This window comes from Mustelus asterias, chromosome 13, assembly GCF_964213995.1.
Source record: "Mustelus asterias chromosome 13, sMusAst1.hap1.1, whole genome shotgun sequence".
Taxonomy (NCBI): domain Eukaryota; kingdom Metazoa; phylum Chordata; class Chondrichthyes; order Carcharhiniformes; family Triakidae; genus Mustelus; species Mustelus asterias.
The window spans coordinates 10,844,543-10,866,317 of NC_135813.1; the positions used below are offsets into that span (position 1 = coordinate 10,844,543).

Below are 21,775 nucleotides of genomic sequence, written 5' to 3' on the forward strand. Positions count from 1 at the left end.
TGTAACATGTCACGCTCAATTTTGGTGCCTTGTGAGTTCACTTATAATCCTGTTGCCTCTGCTTCTCCCCCTTTATCAGCTCAGGCCACAGGAACTGCCCCAGGGACTCCACAGCAGAGCTCGCAACCAGATTACAGTGCAGCCTGGGCAGAGTATTACCGACAGCAAGCAGCGTACTATGGACAGGCCACACAGCAAGGGCAGGCCCCTGGTCATCAGGTATGTAAGCAGTGCAGATTAAACATTTACCATGGTGATTGTGGCACAAGGTGCTGGAACAGTAATACCCCCCACTGTGGAGTGGGGGGGACACTGGGAATGCCAGTTATTCTTCACTATCAAAACCCCTCCCTAAACGCCTCTGGCCCTCCACCTGTTTCCTCCTTAAAGATGTTCCTTAGCATACCAGTCAGACCATGTTCTTGGTCACCTTATATGGCTCAGCATTATATTTGTAACACTGCTGTGAAGTGCCTTCAGACATTTTATTCATTCTTGGGACTGTGGGCATCGCTGACCAGGCCAGCATTTATTGCTGATCTGTAATTACCCTTAAGGTGGTGGTGAGCTGCCTTCTTGAACCCCTGCAGTCCATGTGGTGTTTTGGGGAGTTTTGGGTTTTTTTTTTCCCCCCAGTGACAAGGAGTGATCAAGTTCCAAGTCAGGATTGTGGGTTTTGTTATCCAGCAGAGAGTCTTATCCAGTACATTTCAATGTAAAGTGCTCCTTCAGGATGGATTGAAATGAAGCAAAGCTGTCGAGACTGAAGTGTTCCTGGCTTGAAACCAAGCTTGTGGATCGCTTAGAATCCTCACAGTGTAGGAGGAGGCCATTCGGCCCATCGAGCCTGCACAGACAACAATCCCACCCTGGCTCCATCCCTGTAACCGCACATATTTACCCTGTTAATCCCCCTGACACTAAAGAGCAGTTTAGCATGGCCAATCCGCCTAACTCGCACGTCTTTGGACTGTGGGAGGAAACCGGAGCACCCAGAGGAAACCCACGCAGACACTGGGAGAACGTGCAAACGTCAGCCTCCTGAGGTCGGAATTGATCTGGGGTCCCTGGAGCTGTGAGGCAGCAGTGCTAACCACTGTGCCACCACTTGCTGTAATCACATGGATAAATGTCACTTGCTATGCAACACCGACTTTAAGGTTGTAGCAGTCAGTAGTGAAATACATATAATCTCAAAATGACAGGCTATCGATTCTTTTCCTTCATCTTTCTTTCCACAATAGCTTTTATTTGTAAATTTGTAATGAAATTGCATTTTGGAATTGTTAAACATGTTTCCTTGCTAATGCTTTCCCTTCTCTGCTGGGGTATGGTTCTGTGGGTCTTGCCAGATATCCACCAGTACTGCATCCAGTTAGTCATTGTCGTCTTCACAGCAATTGTTAGTGAGCACCATATCCGGCCTTATGCTGTCTGATTCTGACCTTAGCAGCACCTACACACACCTCAGGCCACAGGGATCACTACCTAGCCATCAGCCGAGGACTCTGGCTGCAGTTCTATTTGCCATTCCCAACCCATGGCGCTGAGGTATTAGCGACCCTTATCACTACTCCAGTTAAGTCAGCCAAGACCAGTTATTGAAGTTGGGATTATGTACGGCTCAGCTACTAACTGAACCATCTTCCTGAGTCAGAGAGCATTTGCAGCACAGAAACAGGCTCAGCCAGGTTTATGTTCCACCGTACTTCATCTAATCTCATCAACATAACCTTCTCTTCCTTTCTCCCTCATGTTCTTAGTTGCTTTCCCTTAAGTGCATCCACGCTAGTCACCTCAACTGCTCCTTGCGGTAGCGAGTTCCACATTCTAACCATTCTCTAGGTAAAGAATTTTCTCCTGAATTCCGTATTTGGATTTATTTGTGACTGTTTTATATTTCTGGCTGCGAGTTTTGGAATTCCCCATCTCTTCCCTACAATAGAAACGTTTAAATGTAATGATACAAGGGAAAGGGAATTAGTTTTCGCCTTCTGATTGTGGGTAAATGTACTGACGGCTGTGATAGTGAAGGAAATAAGGAAACTTCCTGGCCTATGCAGGGTTAACCAGCTGGCCTGTAGTGGTATGGTTACTACAGTTCACCTTTTACTCTCTAATAGGGGCAACAACAGCCTCGGGCTTTGCACCAGATCACTACTCCGTGCTGTGTCTGGAAGATATTGGATGTGAAATAGAGTTGTAATGTCTCTCATACATGGTGATACTGCTACTCTCGGTCAATGCACCCCATGAGGAATGAGGAGGCACTTGATAGTGAAGAGCAATTGAGTACCTGAGGAATCACACTAAAACAACAAAGGCCTTAAGAAACGAAGTGTGAACTGACCTCCACTCGCCTGATGAAGGAGCAGCGCTCCAAAGACCCGTGATTCCAAATAAACCCATTGGACTTTAACCGGGTGTTGTGAGACTTCTTACTGTGCCCACCCCAACACCAGCATCTCCACATTCAAAAAAGGAGGAGGCCATCTTATATTCTCCGGAATTAGCAAATATTTGGACAGCTTGCATTCCCGATTGTAAAACATTCCGGATCTTTAGATTTGTTTTCCCAGTGTTGGGATCTCTCAACTTCTTGCAACAATTCTTTCTAATACTCTCTTCTGATGTCCCTGCAATTATGTTCTCACTCATTGTGTCTCTCTCTGTTGCAGGATCAATAATTTGACGTCCTTGTGATGAGATTTGAATCATTATGGGTGTGGAGCCTTTTTTAATAAAAGGTTGAAAAGATTTATGACGCCTTGAAGAAGAAAAACTTATACTTTTGTTTCTGAACACTAGAGGAAAAAAAAATACTTATTACGATAACTTTCTAGATTTACCATTAATGGAGTAATAGTGAAGTTGAGGGGTGCAGATGTTGTGGATTGAACATTCGGGGACCCTTAAACCAACACCATGGTTTGGACAGGCTAAAATGCGAATGGTGGTTTGTTCTGTTTTTTTTAATTTTTTTTTTTAAAAAAAGATTACTCCCCTGCATCAGCAGCACTACAGGAAAAGTTTTTAAAGTATAATAGTAGTGTGGATGTGGGGGTTCAAAGACGGTGCATTGTTGAACTGTATACATCCCAGCGATAGATGGGTAGGAATACTGGTCCTGGTACTACATATCCTGAGACTCGGTAGTGGCAACGTAAGGGTCCCAGGTATCGGTCTGGAGTTTTGTACAGGACAGACCGAAAGGTACTAACGACCATGGTATATATATAATATATATTATATATATATATATAAAAAATATGTCTCACTTTTGTGAAACTGTGCCTCCATCCCTATGCGAGAAGGCACTAAATACAAAACTGTGTTGGGCTGGTAGATTTTTGTACTGGTCCATTAACTCTACTGTGTGGGGAGGGAGGGGGAAAGAAAACAAAAAAAGAAGTTAGCACAACAGACACTTCTTTTTTTTATGAGAGTCGAAAACGAGAACTGTGAATAATAATTTAATACTTTTTTCCAAAATACATGTTTTACGTAGGTGACTGTCGGCAAAGATGAGGATTTAAAAAAATGTATTTAAAAGCAAAAATGACAAAAAAAAAACATGAGAATCTAGGCACATTTTGTAATTGATGAATGAAAATTGAACAGCAGCAGGGTGCACATCTGTACGTGGATGTAATTGGAAGAACACTACCGTTCGCACTGTAGTCTGCCTGCCACCCCTTCCCCCTCCCCCCCCCCCCACCCCACCCATCTCCTCCCTCCCCTCCCCCTTTCTCCCCCCCCCCCCCCCCCCCCCCCCCCCCCCCCAAAAAAAGAAAGAGTCCTGGACTGTAAGCATGCCTGAAACGGGGCCTCCAATGTGCTAAAGACTTGATGGTCATACACTTTCTCGTTCTCTCGTGCGATTAGATTGCACCCGTCTGTGCAATTGCCTGATGAGAAACGCTGATGCAATTAAATAAAAGTACAAGGTTTTATTTTTTATGAAAAAAAAATACAAAAAAGGTTGTTGTGTTTGGTATACACCTCTCTCAAATTTGGACTCGGCAAAGTCTCCACGAGCCATGCTAATAACTATTTTTTAATTCTTATTCTTACGTGGTGTGATCTAATATGTATGATTATGTTTAGCAAGTGAATGAATCCTAGTATTAATTACGTACGTGAAAAAAAAATAAGTTGATTAAGAAAAAAAAGGGATGTTATTAAGTTGAAGCTGTTTAACTTGTAGTATTTGCCTTTGTACAGTTAACAGTGTAGATAACCAGGGACTTTGGTTCTGTTTTTAATGACCTGAGGTTTACTGGACATTCCGTTTAAATTGTACTGATTTTTTTCTATTAATGCTCGAGATGTCTAACTTTGGAAAGTGTGACTGGTTTCAAAAGAGAAAAACAGCTCTGTGCGGCATGTTCAAGAGATGTATCCCTTTTATTTTACTGACACCTGCATTTTACACTCTATAATAAAATGTCCACAGCATTTCTTTGTGGAGGTTTGGCCTGACTTTTTGGCTCTGCTTAATTTGCCAGTGGGCCTCGAGCAAGCCGCCCTCTGTTTAATGGCATTTCCCTCTTCCCTCCACTCCCACACAGAAATCTGTCAGGTTTTTAATTTCATTGAGGAGCCCTTGGAAAAGGACCAAGACGTTCCCAAGGTTAAAACTGCAACACGAGGGGGAAAGAATCATGGAATCCCTGTAGTGCAGAAGGACACCGTTTGGCCCACCGAGTCTGCACCAACAACAATCCCACACAGGCCTTATCCCAGTAACCCCACATATTTACCCTGCTGATCCCCCCCCCTGACACTAAGGGGCAATTTAGCATGGCCAATCAACCTAACCCGCACATCTTTGGAGTGTGGGAGGAAACCGGAACACCCAGAGGAAACCCCCGCAGACATGGGGAGAATGTGCAAACTCCACACAGACAGTCATTCCGAGGTCGGAATTGAATTGAACCCAGCTCCTTGGCGCTGTGAGGCAGCAGTGTTAATCACTGTGCCACCCTGCCTCCCAAAGGATGGAATAAACCCAGACACTGATTTAGATGTTTCTGTGCTTGGCTTCGCCAACCTTGTGGGAAGAGAAATCTCATTGTCTAACTGAGGCCCTGGAAAAAGAGAGTTGCAGTACGTGATAGGGAGGTCAGATTAGGGTAATTTATCAGTTGTGCATATGAATTAGGACCAGGAGTAGGCCGTTTGGCCCATTCGAGCCTGCTCTGCCGTTCACCAGGATCATGGCTGATTTGACGTGGCCTCAACTCCACATTCCTCCCACCCCTAACTACCTTTGACTCCCATGTTGGTCAAGACTCTGTCTACCTCTGCCTTCAAAATATTTGTTGTGGCACTTGCATAGCAAGTTGTTGAAATTCAATTCACAGAAGTTAGATAACCTGGGGCGAGCACTTGAGGAAAATGACCACGAAAACATTTGTTTTGTTACTGAAGGGCCCACTTGGTTTCCTAATGTTCATCAGAGAGTAGAAGCTGTTGCCCATGCCTGGCCCGGTATACTTGCAGGCACCAGCTGCACATGGGCAGCCGTGGATTATAGTTCTTTCTCTCTGTAATAACCCGGCAAGACAACCCATCGAAATAAAACCTCAATAGCTTTGATTTCAGCGCAAGTAGAGAGGAGAAATGGGTCGAGGAGCAGTGAGGAGACGGACTGTGCTGTTGGACTTCAGAAGGGACACAATCACAGAGGTTAGTATCAATTAAATAACACTGCCTGCCAAAGAATATATATGCTATGCAGCATAGCCCTGAGTAAATTTGCAATAGGAGTATGGGGTGGGCAGGAGATAACTGGAGATTGGAGGATCACTTACTCTACCAGCTCTCTCTTCTCCTCGCTCCTCCTCCCCCCCCCACCCCCCCGGGTGTCATGGTGGCACAGTGGTTAGCACTGCTGCCTCTAGACCCGGGTTTGATTCCCGACTTGGGTCACTGTCCGTGCAAAGTTTGCACATTCTCCCCGTGTCTGCTTGGGTTTCCTCCGGGTGCTCCGGTTTCCTCCCACAGTCCAAAGACGTGCTGGTTAGGTGCATTGGCCGTGCTAAATTCTCCCTCTGTGTACCCGAACAGGCACCGGAGTGTGGCGCGAGGGGGTTTTCACAATCATTTCATTGCAGTGTTAATGTCAGCCTACTTGTGACACTAATAAATAAACTTTACACTTTGTTCAATTTGCTGCAATTATCAGAGCTGCATTGATGTATATTCCTGTTTATTTGACCCATGGTAAATAATAGATGACTTATATTTCTGTGCCCTGTACATGACTACCATCGACACCGCAAACTGCCGGCTCCAAGTGGAGATTAATTCGCCATCTGTATCTCAAATTTCAGTTTTTCAATGTCATTTTGTCAGTTTTTTTCCCCTCTGTATGTGTCTAAGGCTTGATTCCTCTTCTGCAGAAGCAGAGATTGGGAATTTAATGAGCAGTGCTGTGAACCAGAATCCTATCATCGCAGCGAGGCTTTATTTGCTGCACTGTGGAGAATTGTATGGAACTCCCGCAAAATCTCATCTACTAAATGTTCCTTTCTGGCATCTGCTTTGGGGATGGGATTGTTGTATCTTTTCAAACCCCACTACTCCCAACAATAATTTTCTCTTCGCTCAATTCGAAAGACAGACTTGCATTCATATAGCGCCTTTCATTTCCTCGACACATCCCAAAGTGCTTTACAGCACACAAAATACATTTGAAGTGTAGACACCCTGTTGTAATGAAGGAAACATTTTTAATTTTTTTACAATTTTATTTGTTAGTCATAAATATGGCTTACATTAACACTGCAATGAAATTATTGCGAAATTCCCCTAATTGCCACACTCCGGTGCCAGTTCGGGTCAATGCACCTAACCCAGCACGTCTTTCAGACTGGAAGGAAACTGGAGCACCCGGAGGAAACCCGCACAGGGTTCGAATTCCCGGCTTGGGTCATGTGTCTGTGCGGAGTGTGCACGTTCTCAGTGTCTGCGTGGGTTTCTTTTGGGTGCTCCGGTTCCCTGGGGCTGTGAGGCAGCCGTGCTAACCACTGTGCCACCGTGCCACCCATTTTGTACACAACAAGATCCCACAATAGCAGTGTGATAATGAGTGATTTTAATTATTTCGATCGAGGGATGTATGTTGGCTAGGACACTGGGTGGAACTCCCCTGCTCTCTTAGAAGTAGTGCCATGGGATCTTTTCCACTCGCTGGAGAAGATGGTTTAATATTTTGTCAGAATGTCGCTCCCTCAGATAGCACAACACCCTCAGTACTGCGCTGGACTGCCAGCTTTGATTGTGCTCACATCCTCGAGTGGGGCTTGAATAGGCAAAGCAACCACTTTATTTGAATTCAGAAGGTTAGGTTGTCAGCTCTCAAGATCAACGAACTTTTCCAATAAAGTGCAATAAAAATTTCTATTGTGTTGTTTTGCCAGTTGCTATGGAGCGGGGAGGAGGGAGGGCTCAGTCTCTCTGTGGGATAACTGACATTGTGTCATTAATAACTTTCAAAAAAAACCAGCAGCACTTAATAATCCACGTGTAATTTCTTCCTTGAAGTCTTGGCGATGAGTGTAATAATTGTACTGACTGGTGATCCGATTATCTGGAGGGTCTCTTACTGGAAGGAAATCCTATTGTAACATGAAAGAGATGCTTATCTCCTTTTGATTGGATGTGTCTTGAGATGTGGTTAGTGGCTGGGTGCAGGTGGTAGCCGGCAGTGCGGCCTTTCCCTTTCTCTGTGCTGTCAACCAGGGTCATCGCCTTGGCGCCTCCAACCTGTGCTTACCGGAGGATTACTTGTGTCCATTCGATTGTTATTGAAGATCGGCTGTGTGTTGAGTTGATGCCACGCCATTTTGGGGCTTTCTGCGGGGCTATCTTGCTCTTTCAAGCACTCGGTGGAGGGATTCTCACAGCATGCTTCAGTAGAATAAAAGGATATTTTTATAACTGTTTGCTGCCCGCTCTCTTTCCCCCCCTCCCCCCCATACTTGCTTTCTCTTTTCCTTTCATAGAATCCCTACAGTACAGGAGGTGGCCATTTTAGCCTATCGAGTCTGCACTGACTCTCCGACAGAGCATGTTACCCAGGACCTATCCCCATAACCCCATGTATTTACCCCACTAATCCCGTAACCTACACATCTTTGAATACTAAGGGCCAATTTAGTATTGCCAATCAACCTAACCCGCACATCTTTGGAGTGTGGGAGGAAATCCACACAGACACGGAAAGAACATACAAACTCTACACAGTCACCCGAGGCTGGTATTGAACCTGGGTCCCTGGCACTGTGAGGCAGAAGTGCTAACCACTGTGCCACCGTGCTGCTCAAATGGGGCTATATAAATGTAAGTTCTTTCTGTCGTGGTCAGATTCAGTAACTGTTCATTGGTAAACACTTATCTCCCCAGTCATTCTATAGCTACTGGTTGTCCTCCAATACCTCTGTTCAAATGGCTTCCTACAACTATTGAAGCTCGGCGGAGAGTGGAACCTTGCCCAGTTTCCCTCCTGCCTCCTCCCAACGCCTTGTCCGTTGGCACTGAGAGAAATTGTAACATCCCTACGCGAACAGGTCAGCTAACTCAGCAGATGTGGTGAACGGACCTAGTCTGTCTACATCTGTATACATAGGCAGCAGACATAACGAACTTGGCTTTCAAGGGGGCCACTAATTTCTCTTTCAAATGTAGCAGATTTTATTATAATAAATCTTTATAAACTAACCCGAAGGGTTGGATTCCATCTTTAACCTTGGGGCCCCAGATTGAATCAGATATTCATCTCGATCCCCCTTTTGTTGGGAATCGAGCATCAGGTTTTTAATCTTTGTTCATTACTGAATCCTGAATGTTATAATCTTCTGTGGTGACGTTTAATGGCAGAACATGCCGTTATAATTAAGCCTGTCACAACCTCAGAATGGTCCCGAGTGCTTTGTGGCCAATGAAATACTTTCTAAAATGTAGTAATTATTGTAATACAGGAGACGCAGCAACTTGCACGCAGTAAAACAGTACTGATATCTCAGGAGCCTGTTTTAGTGATAGTATAGGGATAAACATTATGGGGTTGTTTCCCCGCTCTGCATAGTTTTAATTCCTTTGTGAGATGTGGGCATTACTGGCTGGTTAGCATTTATTGCCCATCCCTAGTTGCCCTTGAAGGGCAGTTGAGAGTCAACCACATTTCTGTGACTCTGGAGTCAAGTAGGGCAGACCAGGTAAGGACGACAGAAGTTTCTTATAGAAACTTATAAAATTCTAACAGGGTAGATTCAGAAAGAATGTTCCTGATGGTGGGGGGTTCCAGAATTACGGGTCATAGTTTGAGTATAAGGGATAAACCCTTAAAGAAGAATAAATTAGATATAGCACTTGGGCGAAAGGAATGTGGGGGGATCAGGATTTGCCATAATCAAAATGAATGCCAAAGCAGGCTTGAAGGGCCAAATGGCCTACTCCTGCTTCTAGTTTCTATGTCTTAGCCACATGGCCATCTGAAGACACAAGTGGTTCTTTCTGTGTATAGACAGCAGCCTACTGGGGTGTGTGCACTGCCCTCTGAGGCATGCAGTTAATGTAAGATTGAAATGTTCGACCCTGGCACCCCTCCTGTTGATACAGAATGGGAAAAGTTTTAAAGAGTTTATTTACATGACTGCTTGTACACACACACTGAAGCATGACTTTTAAACAGAAACAATGTGTGTGTGTACATTCACCTCTGGAGTAGATGCTAATTTGAATTGCATATGTTGAAGCAGATGATGGCATCAGAAAACAATGCCAAGGAATTATTTGAGCAATCTCTGTTTCAGGACATCACTGATTTCCAGGTTACTGGGTTTGGGGGGGGGGGGGGGGGGGGGTGGAATTGATTGGTGCTACTTTGTTGTTGATTGGATGCTCTCGTCCCTGTCTAGTGAATGAAGCTGGGATTGGATTGGCTCCAATGTTCCATTGATTAAATGTGAAGCAATCAGCAGAAAATGGACAGTTGGACAATCTCGAATTATTGACCTTTGTGTTATGCTTTGGGGATGTGATGCTGCGGGCATGGACTACGCAATCCACATTGCAGGAACTTGTACGATTACTCTGGATTCAAACGAGAACAGGAGTCAAGTCATCGTGACCTGAAACATCGTCTCTCTTTCTCCCCACCCATGCTGCCTGACCTGCTGAGTATTTGCAGCACTTTTTGTTTAGTTTTTAGTTCATCTTTCTCCTGCGCATTCTAGGTCTGTACGCTGACTAACTTTGTCCCTCGTTTTCTATTCAGTAAGGAGTGTTGGGAGTGTGGAATGGGTCCGGGACAAGCAGAGGGAAGTCTATGCTTAAGGACCCTCTTGGGACACAGCTCTGATCCGAATGGAGGGGGGGTCCGAGGTGCAAAACAGAGTACCTGGCTTTGTTTTTTTCACTTCAAGATTTCCAGATCTATGGCATGATCCACTAGGAAATCTTTGTATTCCTTACCCTTTGATGCCATTAGAAACTTGCTCATTCTCATGCTCGACTCCTTTCTATGTCTTGCTTTATTCTTCAAGATGGTGCTGGAGTGAGGCAACTTTTAAGCTGTCTAATTCTAACTTTTACTTTTTTTTTATGCTCTTAAAACTGAACCCCAACTCTCTCAAACTCTACACTACATTCTAGCACTATATTCTCCACCCTTTCCTCCCCTATGTACTCTATGAACGGAATGTTTTGTCTATATAGTGCATGAGAAACAATACTTTTCACTGTATCTTAATGCATGTGACAAATCAAATTAGATGATCCTTTATATCACGCGACAAGTCCTTCAACGTTTACCAACCCCCCTCCCCACCACCACCACCAATGTTTGTACTGTGTCTCCTCCTTGCGCAAAGCAGCTTGTTTTTTCCCTCAGAATTCAGAATATTGACTTCACTATCTGGGTGCAGATGATAATGGACCTGTTGCGTATCAATGGCATTTTGCTGGATGATTTTCTTCATATTTTGAGATCAGAATTGGAACAGATTAAATGCTCTGATTTCAATTCTTTCTCTTAACCCGACCTCAAGGAACAAAGGAAGTCTTGTATACTATCTTCAGAAGCATTTCAAAATATTTCAGATTAAAATGGTAGTAGCCATCATTGTGGAGGCAAGCATGGCAGCCATCATTGTGGAGGCAAGCATGGCAGCCAACATTGTGGAGGCAAGCATGGCAGCCATCATTGTGGAGGCAAGCATGGCAGCCATCATTGTGGAGGCAAGCATGGCAGCCATCATTGTGGAGGCAAGCATGGCAGCCATCATTGTGGAGGCAAGCATGGCAGCCATCATTGTGGAGGCAAGCATGGCAGCCATCATTGTGGAGGCAAGCATGGCAGCCATCATTGTGGAGGCAAGCATGGCAGCCATCATTGTGGAGGCAAGCATGGCAGCCATCATTGTGGAGGCAAGCATGGCAGCCATCATTGTGGAGGCAAGCATGGCAGCCATCATTGTGGAGGCAAGCATGGCAGCCATCATTGTGGAGGCAAGCATGGCAGCCATCATTGTGGAGGCAAGCATGGCAGCCATCATTGTGGAGGCAAGCATGGCAGCCATCATTGTGGAGGCAAGCATGGCAGCCATCATTGTGGAGGCAAGCATGGCAGCCATCATTGTGGAGGCAAGCATGGCAGCCATCATTGTGGAGGCAAGCATGGCAGCCATCATTGTGGAGGCAAGCATGGCAGCCATCATTGTGGAGGCAAGCATGGCAGCCATCATTGTGGAGGCAAGCATGGCAGCCATCATTGTGGAGGCAAGCATGGCAGCCATCATTGTGGAGGCAAGCATGGCAGCCATCATTGTGGAGGCAAGCATGGCAGCCATCATTGTGGAGGCAAGCATGGCAGCCATCATTGTGGAGGCAAGCATGGCAGCCACCACATCCACAGGCTGCGATGAAATGAATGGCTATTTATTTTAAAGTGGTGTCGGTTGAGAGGAGAATGTTGACCAAGACGCCAGAGAAAATTATTTTCCAAGTAGTGCCAGAAAATCCTTAACAGCTACCCGAACTGACAGGCAATGCTGCAGGTTAACATCCAGTTTAGCAGCCTCAACGTTGGAATGTTTCATTAGATTATATGTTCAAGGTTCTGGAACAGGATTTGAAACATAAATATAGTACTACAAACTGGGCCAAGTGGACCCAAGTGTGCCAGTGTGGCTTTTGATCTTGTTTAGTTTAGTTCAGTTTGAATTGGTACTGAACTGAGTAATTTAATGCTGTGCGCACCCATTTCAACTCGGACCATCTTCGACAGTGTCCAAGATCAGTTTTCACCATATCTGCTCCAGCTATTCCTAACCTAAGCCAATTGGGCCCCACTCCAGCAGAAGAATTAATTATTGACTACAGTGTATAAGATGGAGCTTTATTTTTTACAAAGTGCAAACTGACCTTTAACTACAGCAGGACCTGCTCCTTCAGCCGAGGCTTATGAAGGGGAAGACAGTTCTGCAGCTAAACACTATCAATGATAACTATACATAACTACCTCTCCCTGTGACTCATCTGACATTTAACTAAAAAAATACATCTAAGGTACACGAGGTTGCACCATGCTTTCCAATGCCTAATCTGAGTTTAGAAGGGAAATGTTTATTTAGATAAATAATTTTTTTTAAAGCTTATTTAGTGTCACAAGTAGGCATACATTAGCGCTGCAATGTTGTTACTTTGAAAATTCCCTAGTCACCACACTCCGGCGCCTGTTCGGGTACACTGAGGGAGAATTTAGCATAGCCAATTAACCTAACCAGCACATCTTTTGGACTGCAGGAGGAAACCGGATTACCCGAAGGAAACCCATGCAGATGTTGGGGGGGGGGGGGGGGGGGGAACGTGCAGACTCCACAGAGACAGTGACCCAAACCGGGAATCGAACCCAGGTCCCTGGCGCCGTATTGCAGCAGCAGTGCTAACCATTGTGCCACTGCCATCCTCATGCAGGTCCTCCCATTCTAAATGGAATTGTTTTCAGTTTCAGAACAAAGTATAGGTACAGATTTCAGTCAAGACAAGCTACTGAAAATCTCCCTCTACAGCCTCAACATGTGATACAATCATAGATGAAACAGCAGTCTGACCATCATTATAGCAGAGGACACTTAATAAACAGCAGAGGTATATAATGTGGACAGCACGATAATTACTCTATAGTAGTATTGTATCATTTACATAGAAGTGTTATAATGTATGCTACAGCAACTTGTTTTTGTGCCAGTGATTGCCCCAATGGCTCCAGGGTTGTCTACAATTCGATCAGAAAGACTTGCTTTTATATGGTCCTTTTATAATTTCAAGAAATTTTATAGCCTGTGAAGTACTTTGGAAGAGCAATCACTCTTGTAACATAGGGATAGTAGCAGCCAGTTTGTACATAGCGATTCCCAAACAGAGAATGTTTCTTTGTTATATTGTTTGGAGGGGAGGCTATTGCTCAGTTCACGAGGGATAACTCCCTAGCTGTGCTTCGAAATAGTGCCATGGAGCCTTTCAACGTCCACTTGAGAGATTTTACATCTCATCTGAAAAGTGAGGATATCCATCAGTACAGCAATAATTCCTCAGTACAGCACTTCCTCAGTGCAGCATTTCCTCAGTACTGTACTGGAGTATCAGCCTGGATTATGTGCTCATGTCCCTGGAGTGGTCATCAAGCCCATGGCCTTCTGACTCCGAGGTGAGAGTGTTACCACTCAGCCAAGGCCGACACCAATAATTCTATAACAATCAATAGCTGCTCAGTCCTCTGCCTTACTCTAATGTCAAATGAGATGAACCCAGGTGCCCTTTTGAACCGGACCAATGCAAAACTCCTGCATATTGACCAACTCAGCAAGCGTCATCAGTTGACCCACTGACAAAACAAAAGCAAGTTCAGATTTTACTTTCGCCTGCACGGGATCACCCTGCAGGAGGGTGAAAGGCTCTTGCAAGACTCCAGGATTGTAATGAAATCTCCGGACACGTAACTGGAATGAGATGTTGAAAAATAAGTGCCATTGCTGTCCACTCTGCTTGCTGGGTTTATGAATCATAGAATCCCTACAGTGCAGGAAGAGGCCATTTGCCTTGTCAAGCCTGCACTGACAACAATTCCACCCACGCCCTATCCCTGTAACCCCACGCATTTACCCTGCTAATCCCCCTGTCACTAAGAGGCAATTTAGCATGCCCAATCCACCTAACCCGCATATCTTTGGAGGAAACCCAAACAGACGCAGAGAGAACGTGCAAACTCCACAGTCACCCAAGGCTGGAATTGAACCCGGTCCCTGATGCTGAGAGACAGCCGTGCTAACTACTGTGCCACCCACTATACAATGCTACCTGATTCTTCAACCTTCCATGGCACCCTTTTTATCCCTTCAGCGGGGCATGTACACTGAGAATCCCAACCTGAAGTCTTGGGCCACGTTCCGCACAGTAGAAATGGCCCCGTCAATGTGCTGTCATATTAAGCTTGATACTCCCTAGGTGAACAAAAGTTCCAGAAGCAGCAAGGTGAGGTTATAGCAACAACATCTCTTTGGGTGATTTTAGCCTTTGCAGTTCTTTTTGAGGAGTTATTTTTAACCATGGCATCTGGTTGTAACAGAAGCACCTGTGGGCATTGTTATATGGGTGGACTCTAAGATAAACCCAATGGCATTGGACAACATCCTGTCTTAAACCTGGGGATCTGCCCCAATTTGTGACCATCAATTGATAAAACCACCTCATTGCTACCCTTGGTCCATCACAGACTTTCTATACCAGTACGTCAGGTTCAGGTGCAGAATTTAATGGAATTAGTTTCAGAGAGCAGTGAATAATTGGACCAGGCTGAACAGATTTACGTTATAAGATTTTAAATATTGTCTTTATTTTTATCCAATGTTTTGAATCTCTACCATTATTATATTTAAATAAGGAAACATGAATTTTATAATGAAATTCACAAACATAAGATTTTTCAGACATTACTAGTGGATCACCTGAGGCAATCAGGTCAATACCAAGTCATGAGAATCACATAGGTATAATTCTTTCCTATTTTAATAAAACTTTTGGTGCCCACATTTCTAATTGAAACTGACATGTGTTCTATGCAATTTGTCCTGTAGCCCAGTGCTGGTGGTCCATTACAGGAAAGATAAGAATGCAACCTAATTAGTTTACCTAGGAGATTGCTATTCTATACTCTCTTAAATTGAACAAATGATCAATAAATAAACAAATTGAAGAAGGGGGAAGGGGGGCGGGGTGGAGGCGGTGACAGCCCTTAGTGGGGCACTGTAACAAAAATAAGACATCAAAAGGAAACTTAATTAATTAAATCAAAATGTTCTGCGTGTCTGCATGGGTTTCCTTCAGGTGTTCAGGTTTCCTCCCACAGTCCAAAAGAAAAGTTTATTTATTGGTCACAAGTAAGGCTTACATTAACACTGCAATGAAGTTACTGTGAAATCCCCGAGTCACCACACTTCGGCGCCTGTTCGGGTCAATGCACCTAACCAGCACGTCTTTTAGACTGAGAGGGGAAACCAGAGCACCTGGAGGAAACCCATGCAGACATGGGGAAATGTGCAAACTCCACACAGATAGTGACCTAAGCCGGGAATCAAATCCGGGTCCCTGGCGCTGTGAGACAGCAGTGCTAACCACTGTACCACCCCAGTGCTGGTTAGGTGCATTGGCCATGCTAAATTCTCCCTCAGTGTACCCGAACAGGTGCCAGAGTGTGGCGACTCGGGGAGTTTCACAGTAACTTCAGTACAGTGCTAATAAGACCATAAAACATAGGAGCGGAATTAAGCCACTCGGCCCATCGAGTCTGCTGTGCCATTCAATCATGGCTGATACTTTTCTCATCCCCATTCTCCTGCCTTTTTCTCATGACCCCAGATCCTCTTATTCATCAAGAACCTATCTATCTCTGTCTTAAAGACACTCAGTGACCCGGCCTCCACAGCCTTCTGCGGCAACGAGTTCCACAGGTTCACCACTCTCTGGCTAAAGAAATTCCTCCTCCTCTCTGTTTTAAAGGATCGTCCCTTCAGCCTGAGGTTGTGCCCTCTGGTTCTAGTTTTTCCTACAAGTGGAAACACCCTCTCCACGTCCACTCTATCCAGGCCTCACAGTATCCTGTAAGTTTCAATAAGATCCCTCCTCATCCTTCTAAACTCCAATGAGTACAGACCCAGAGTCCTCAACCGTTCCTCATATGACAAGCTCTTCATTCCAGGAGTCATTCTTGTGAACCTCTGGATCCTTTCCAAGGCCAGCCTTCTTAGATATGATGTAAGCCTACTTGTGACACTATTAAATAAACTTTAAATTAAATGTCATTCTTGGGGGTGATGATGTACCCCAACCCCCGCAGTGGCCACCGGGCACAGAAGGATTGCCATGCTATATGTGTGTACATAGAAATTTATGATGGAAAAGAGTGGATAGGAGACAAATGTAAGAGTTGTAAAATGTTAGACATAGCAGTGTTCTAATCTGTACAATATTATGTATAATAATTCCCTTTTATAACCTATGCTATATTATTTTTTAAAAATTCATTTATGGGACATGGGCTTTGTTGGCTGGCCAGCATTTATTGTCCATCCCTAGTTGCCTGAGGGCAGTTGAGAGTCAACCACTTTGTTGTCCACTGAGAATCCCAACCTGAAGTCTTGGGCCACATTCCCCGCATCGTGCTGTATATTAAGCTTGATACTCCCTAGGTGAACAAAAGTTCCAGAAGCAGCAAGATGAGGTTATAGCAACAACATCTCTTTGGGTGATTTTAGCCTTTGCAGTTCTTTTTGAGGAGTTATTTTTAACCACGGTATCTGGTTGTAACAGAAGCACCTGTGGGCATTGTTATATGGGTGGACTCTAAGATAAACCCAATGGCATTGGACAACATCCTGTCTTAAACCCGGGGATCTGCCCCAATTTGTGACCATCAATTGCTACCCTTGGTCCATATGTTGGAGTCACATGTTGGCCAGACCAGATGAGGATGGCAGATTTCCTCCCCTAAAGGACATTAGTGAACCAGATGGGTTTTTCTGACAATCGACGATGGTTTCATGGTTATTAGTAGATTCTTAATTCCAGATACTTTTTATCAAATTCAAATTCCATCATCTGGGATTCGAACCCGGTTCTCCAGAACATTGGCTGAGTTTCCAGATTAATACTCAAGTGATAATATCATTAGACCAACACCTCCCCGCTATATAATAGTGGATCTCCCATGGCATTGTTCATGGTAAATTGAGGTCATTCAAACTCTGCTGCCAGTGTCCTCACTTGCACTAAATCCAGTCTTCCATCGGCTCCCAGTTAAGCAATGCCTTGATTTTAAAATTCTCATGTTTTTTTTTCAAATCCCTCCAGGGCCCCACTCCTCCCTATATCTGTAATCTCCTCCAGCCCCATAACACTCCTGGAACTCGGTGTCATGCCAACTCTGTCCTTTGGAGCATTCCCAACATCAATTGCTTCACCATTAATAACCATGCTTTCAGCTGCCTTGGTCCCAAGCTCTGGAATTCTTTCCCTAAATCTCTGCATCCCCATGTCTCAATTTCTTTGATATTCCTTCAACCCTACCTCAACACTTTAAAAAAAAATATCTCCTCTTGTGGTCGTGGTCAAATTTTGTTCCATAACAATCCTCTAAAGTGACCTGGAACGTCTTATTATACTATAGGCACTGTATAAAGTTTAAGTTTATTTATTAGTGTCACAAGTAGGCTTGCATTGCAATGAAGTTAGTGTGAAAATCCTCCAGTTGTCATACTCCGGCACCTGTTTGGGTGCACTGAGGGAGAATTTAGCATAGCCAATGCAACTAACCAGTACGTCTTTCGGATTGTGGGAGGAAACCGGAGCACCTGGCGGGAAACCCACACAGAAACAGGGAGAACGTGCAGACTCCGCACAGACCGTGACCCAAGCTGGGAATCAAACGTGGGTCCCTGGCGCTGTGAGGCGGTAGTGCAAACCACTGTGCCACTGTGGTTATTGCGTTAGACAGACTGTTTTATAACAAAGGTTATTTGTTGCACTATCGGTTGTTGGAACCACCGAGACAGATTAAACCAAATTAAGCAAATGACTGCGGGCGTTGGAATCTGAAACAAAAAACAGAAAATGCTGGGAAAACTCAGCAGGTCTGACAGCTTCTGTGGAAAGAAGGACGGAGGGAGCGCTTCGAGTCTGGATGACCTTTCATCAGAACCAAATAACACATTTAGTCCATGCTATACTGTTTGTGATGATTTTGTTATTTGGGACCTTACATTATTCGATGAAAATTGTAAATGATTAGCTTTGATTATTATCAGATATTTATTCAACTATATTTCTAACCTCTTGCCATGTTTAAATATACAACGAGGTTGGACACGCGAGCGATCAGCTTAGTAGTAGATACCTGGCAATTAGCACAGAGTAAGGTTTGGGTATCTGATAGTACGAGGAAGGATCAATGGATTTGATAGCATTGGAGACGGGTGCCCAGGTGTGGCAACATTTTGTAATTCAAGGGAGACTGAATGAAATAGTTATTCCTGAAAAATACTTTCTTCAAAGGTTAATAGCGCTTAGTTTATTTATTAGTCACAAGCAGGCTTACATTAACACTGCAATGAAGTTACTGTGAAAATCCTCTAGTCGCCACACTCCAGTGCCGGTTCGGGTACACAGAGGGAGAATTTAGCATAGCCAATGTACCTAACCAGCACGTCTTCCGGACTGAGGGAGGAAACTGGAGCACTTGGAGGAAACCCACACAGACACGGGGAGAACGTGCAGACTGTGACCCAAGTCGGGAATTGAACACAGGTCCCTGGCACTGTGGGGCAGCAGTGCTAACCACTGTGCCACCATAATGTCGCAATAATAAGTAACTAAAGATTTCACTGTATTTTTCAAGCATGAAATAAACATATGAAAGCTTGCAAGAAATTAATCTTAATTTCCACCAGAAAAATTGTATTTCACCTTTCGGGTTAAGATAGAGTATTTCCTTTCAATGGGAAGTGTTGCTGTCAATGATAACATCACCTCTCAAGAAATCCCTTACCGAAAAGTCAGTTTTTTTTTCATATGAAACTAATAAAATGATGGAAAACAACTCTGAATCCACGATAATTAACGATTCATCGACTGGACGTGTCGAGATAAATAACTCTCGCACCGACCCCGAGTTGCTTTACATTGTGGATGTAAAGAGTGGGACAGGCACTGAGCTCTTTCTCTCTCTCTCAGCTTGAGTTGCTTTCTAAAGTAAGATCGTAAATCGCTTTCATCCGGTTTATATTCAAATCGTTTTCAACTCCCACACAAACGGAGATATTATCAATACCAAATCTAACCTGATTTCCATCTGCCAAACCCAGGGCTTGTTCTGATACGGTTAAAAACGAGGATGCTAACGAATGTGCAATCCTAACAGTTCACCCAGTTTGGGCAAGTTATTCGTATTTTCGCCTTGCCCCTCTCCCTCTCTCTCTCTCTAACAACTTCCTCGCGATAGAAAAAAATACTCGATGTTTACTTTTCTCAGTAAAATATTTGAAATTCACACTAACTCCCGCCCCCCTCCCCCAGATAATTTAGGAAAGTGATCTATCCTGTTACAAGCCGAGGGAAACGGATCATTCTCTCTCTGGGAAAACCTGGAGTAACTGCACACACTCAGGTTACAGAACCTCCGATCCGAGAGGGAGAGAGGATTATGCTTTGTCCTCGGGAAAGGTGTCAATGACTGGGTTTCTGGGACGGAGTAAAGTTATGGAGTAAAAACTGTCATTAAGGCTTTTGAAAGGCGCCCTCTCCAATTCTATCGGTAAATGTAACAAAGTTATGGTGAAATGTGTCATGGTTTTTTGAAAGCATGTTTTTTAACAGGAGATATTAACTGAGGGGGGCAGACAAAGGAATTTATTGTGGGTTCGGGGAGTTAGACTGGGAGAACAGAGAGGATTTGGGTCAATGTGGAGTTAGTGAGGGTGTGCAGAGTGCTATATCTTTCCGCCCCCTCTGTCCAACGAGCTAAAATCCTCCAGGTTTGTGACTCGTGATCTCTGTGATATCGTAATAGTATTCTCATTGTGCTGAGCACACTGCTTTGCCAATGCAGCATCTTCTCATATCTGAGAAATACCCCGAGGAGCCTGACACACATTCCAATCACCAATGTAACCTATGCCTGTTATATTGTCCTGATGCGTACAGCAAGATTTCACATTGACAACGAGGCGAGAGGCCAATCTATTCGTTGGCCGGTGGGATGTTAACCAGACCCTCAGGAGAGAGCCAGTGTCCTCTAACTAGTTTGGGGGGTCCCCAGGATGAATATCATATCCAAAGGGCACAATCCAATCCCCCACATCTTCAACCCAGCCCACAGTGCGGCCCTGTCTCAACACATGGTCCCCTCCCGAGACTGTCTCAGCTCCTGGACATTACCCCCCCCCCCCCCCCACCTCAATAGGGATGGGCGGGGGGGTTGGGGGTGGGGTGGGGGGGAGGAAACAGTCCCTCCAAGGACCAGGTGCGCAATTTGGAGAAGCAAAACTCCATCAATGAACACACAGCCACTGTGAAACAAGACCCCTTTCGCTAAAAGCAATCTGGCAAATACACAGCTACAGCCAAACTCCTGATAAATGTATGTTCCAGTATGTTAAAAAAAAAACTCGGATTTACAGTGTCCAAACTACAGCACTGTAGATAATAACACTTGTAATAGAAGCCAGTGTTCCTGGAATATCCAACCAGCTTTCCTGGAATATCTAACCATTTTTCCTGGAATATCTAACCATTTTTCTTGGAAAATCTAACTATTTTTCCTGGCAAATCTAACCCTTTTTCCTGGAATAACCATTTTTCCTGGAATATCTAACTATGTTTCCTGGAATATCTAACATTTTCGTGGAATATCTAACTATTTTTCCTGGAATATCTAACATTTTCCTGGAATATCTAAGCAACTTTCTTGGAATAGCCATTTTTCCTGGAATATCTAACTATGTTTCCTGGAATGTCTAACATTTTCGTGGAATATCTAACTATTTTTCCTGGAATATCTAACATTTTCCTGGAATATCTAAGCAACTTTCTTGGAATAACCATTTTTCCTGGAATATCTAACTATTTCCTGGAATACCTAATCATTTTTCCTGGAATTTCTAACCAACTTTCCTGGAATAATTTTTCCTGGAATATCGAACTATTTTTCCTGGAATTTTTAACATTTTCCTGGAATATCTAACCAATTTGCCTGGAATAACCATTTTTCCCTGGAATATCTAACCAACTTTCTTGAAATAACCATTTTTCCTGGAATATCTATCCACCTTCCCTGGTCAGTGGTGTTTACCTGCGATCTCTGAAGACTGGATGTCTCCTTCACCGGGACTGGTTTCTGTGGATTGGGAAATATCCGAATAGGAATATTTTCAAACTCTCCTTTTAAAGCTGGTGGTGGTGGGGGTAGTGGGTGGGGGTGGGGCGGGGGGGGGGGCGGCTGGGGGGTTGTTCTGGGGCTGGTTACATCTGGCCGGAAGCCTCCTCGCTTTATCCAATTTCTGATCAACCTGATTCCGGCCAATGCTCACCCGGCAACTGAGAGCATCGAAGCACCCAGCCTCAGTTAAAGCACCGAGTATCGGTTAACCCCGTTGGTAATCAGTTAACCCCGCTGGTAATCGGTTAACCCCGCTGGTAATCGGTTAACCCTGCTGGT

The 21,775-nt window shown here is 44.4% G+C and overlaps 1 protein-coding gene across 15 annotated transcripts in view; it reads left to right on the plus strand.

Annotated features, from left to right (window-relative positions):
• The window catches only part of fubp3 (far upstream element (FUSE) binding protein 3), a 126,724-nt gene extending 122,242 nt beyond the window's left edge, over nucleotides 1-4,482 (plus strand). For 8 of the 15 annotated variants that reach the window (XM_078226354.1, XM_078226357.1, XM_078226359.1 and 5 more), the window contains 3 exons: nucleotides 80-219; nucleotides 1,764-1,845; nucleotides 2,679-4,482. In XM_078226354.1, the coding sequence (XP_078082480.1) occupies nucleotides 80-219; nucleotides 1,764-1,817 (194 nt within the window). In that variant the 3' untranslated portion in view covers nucleotides 1,818-1,845; nucleotides 2,679-4,482. The remainder of the gene's footprint in view (nucleotides 1-79; nucleotides 220-1,763; nucleotides 1,846-2,678) is intronic. The other 7 variants (XM_078226362.1, XM_078226356.1, XM_078226358.1 and 4 more) reach the window with 1 other exon arrangement.
• The last annotated feature ends 17,293 nt before the right edge of the window (nucleotides 4,483-21,775 follow it).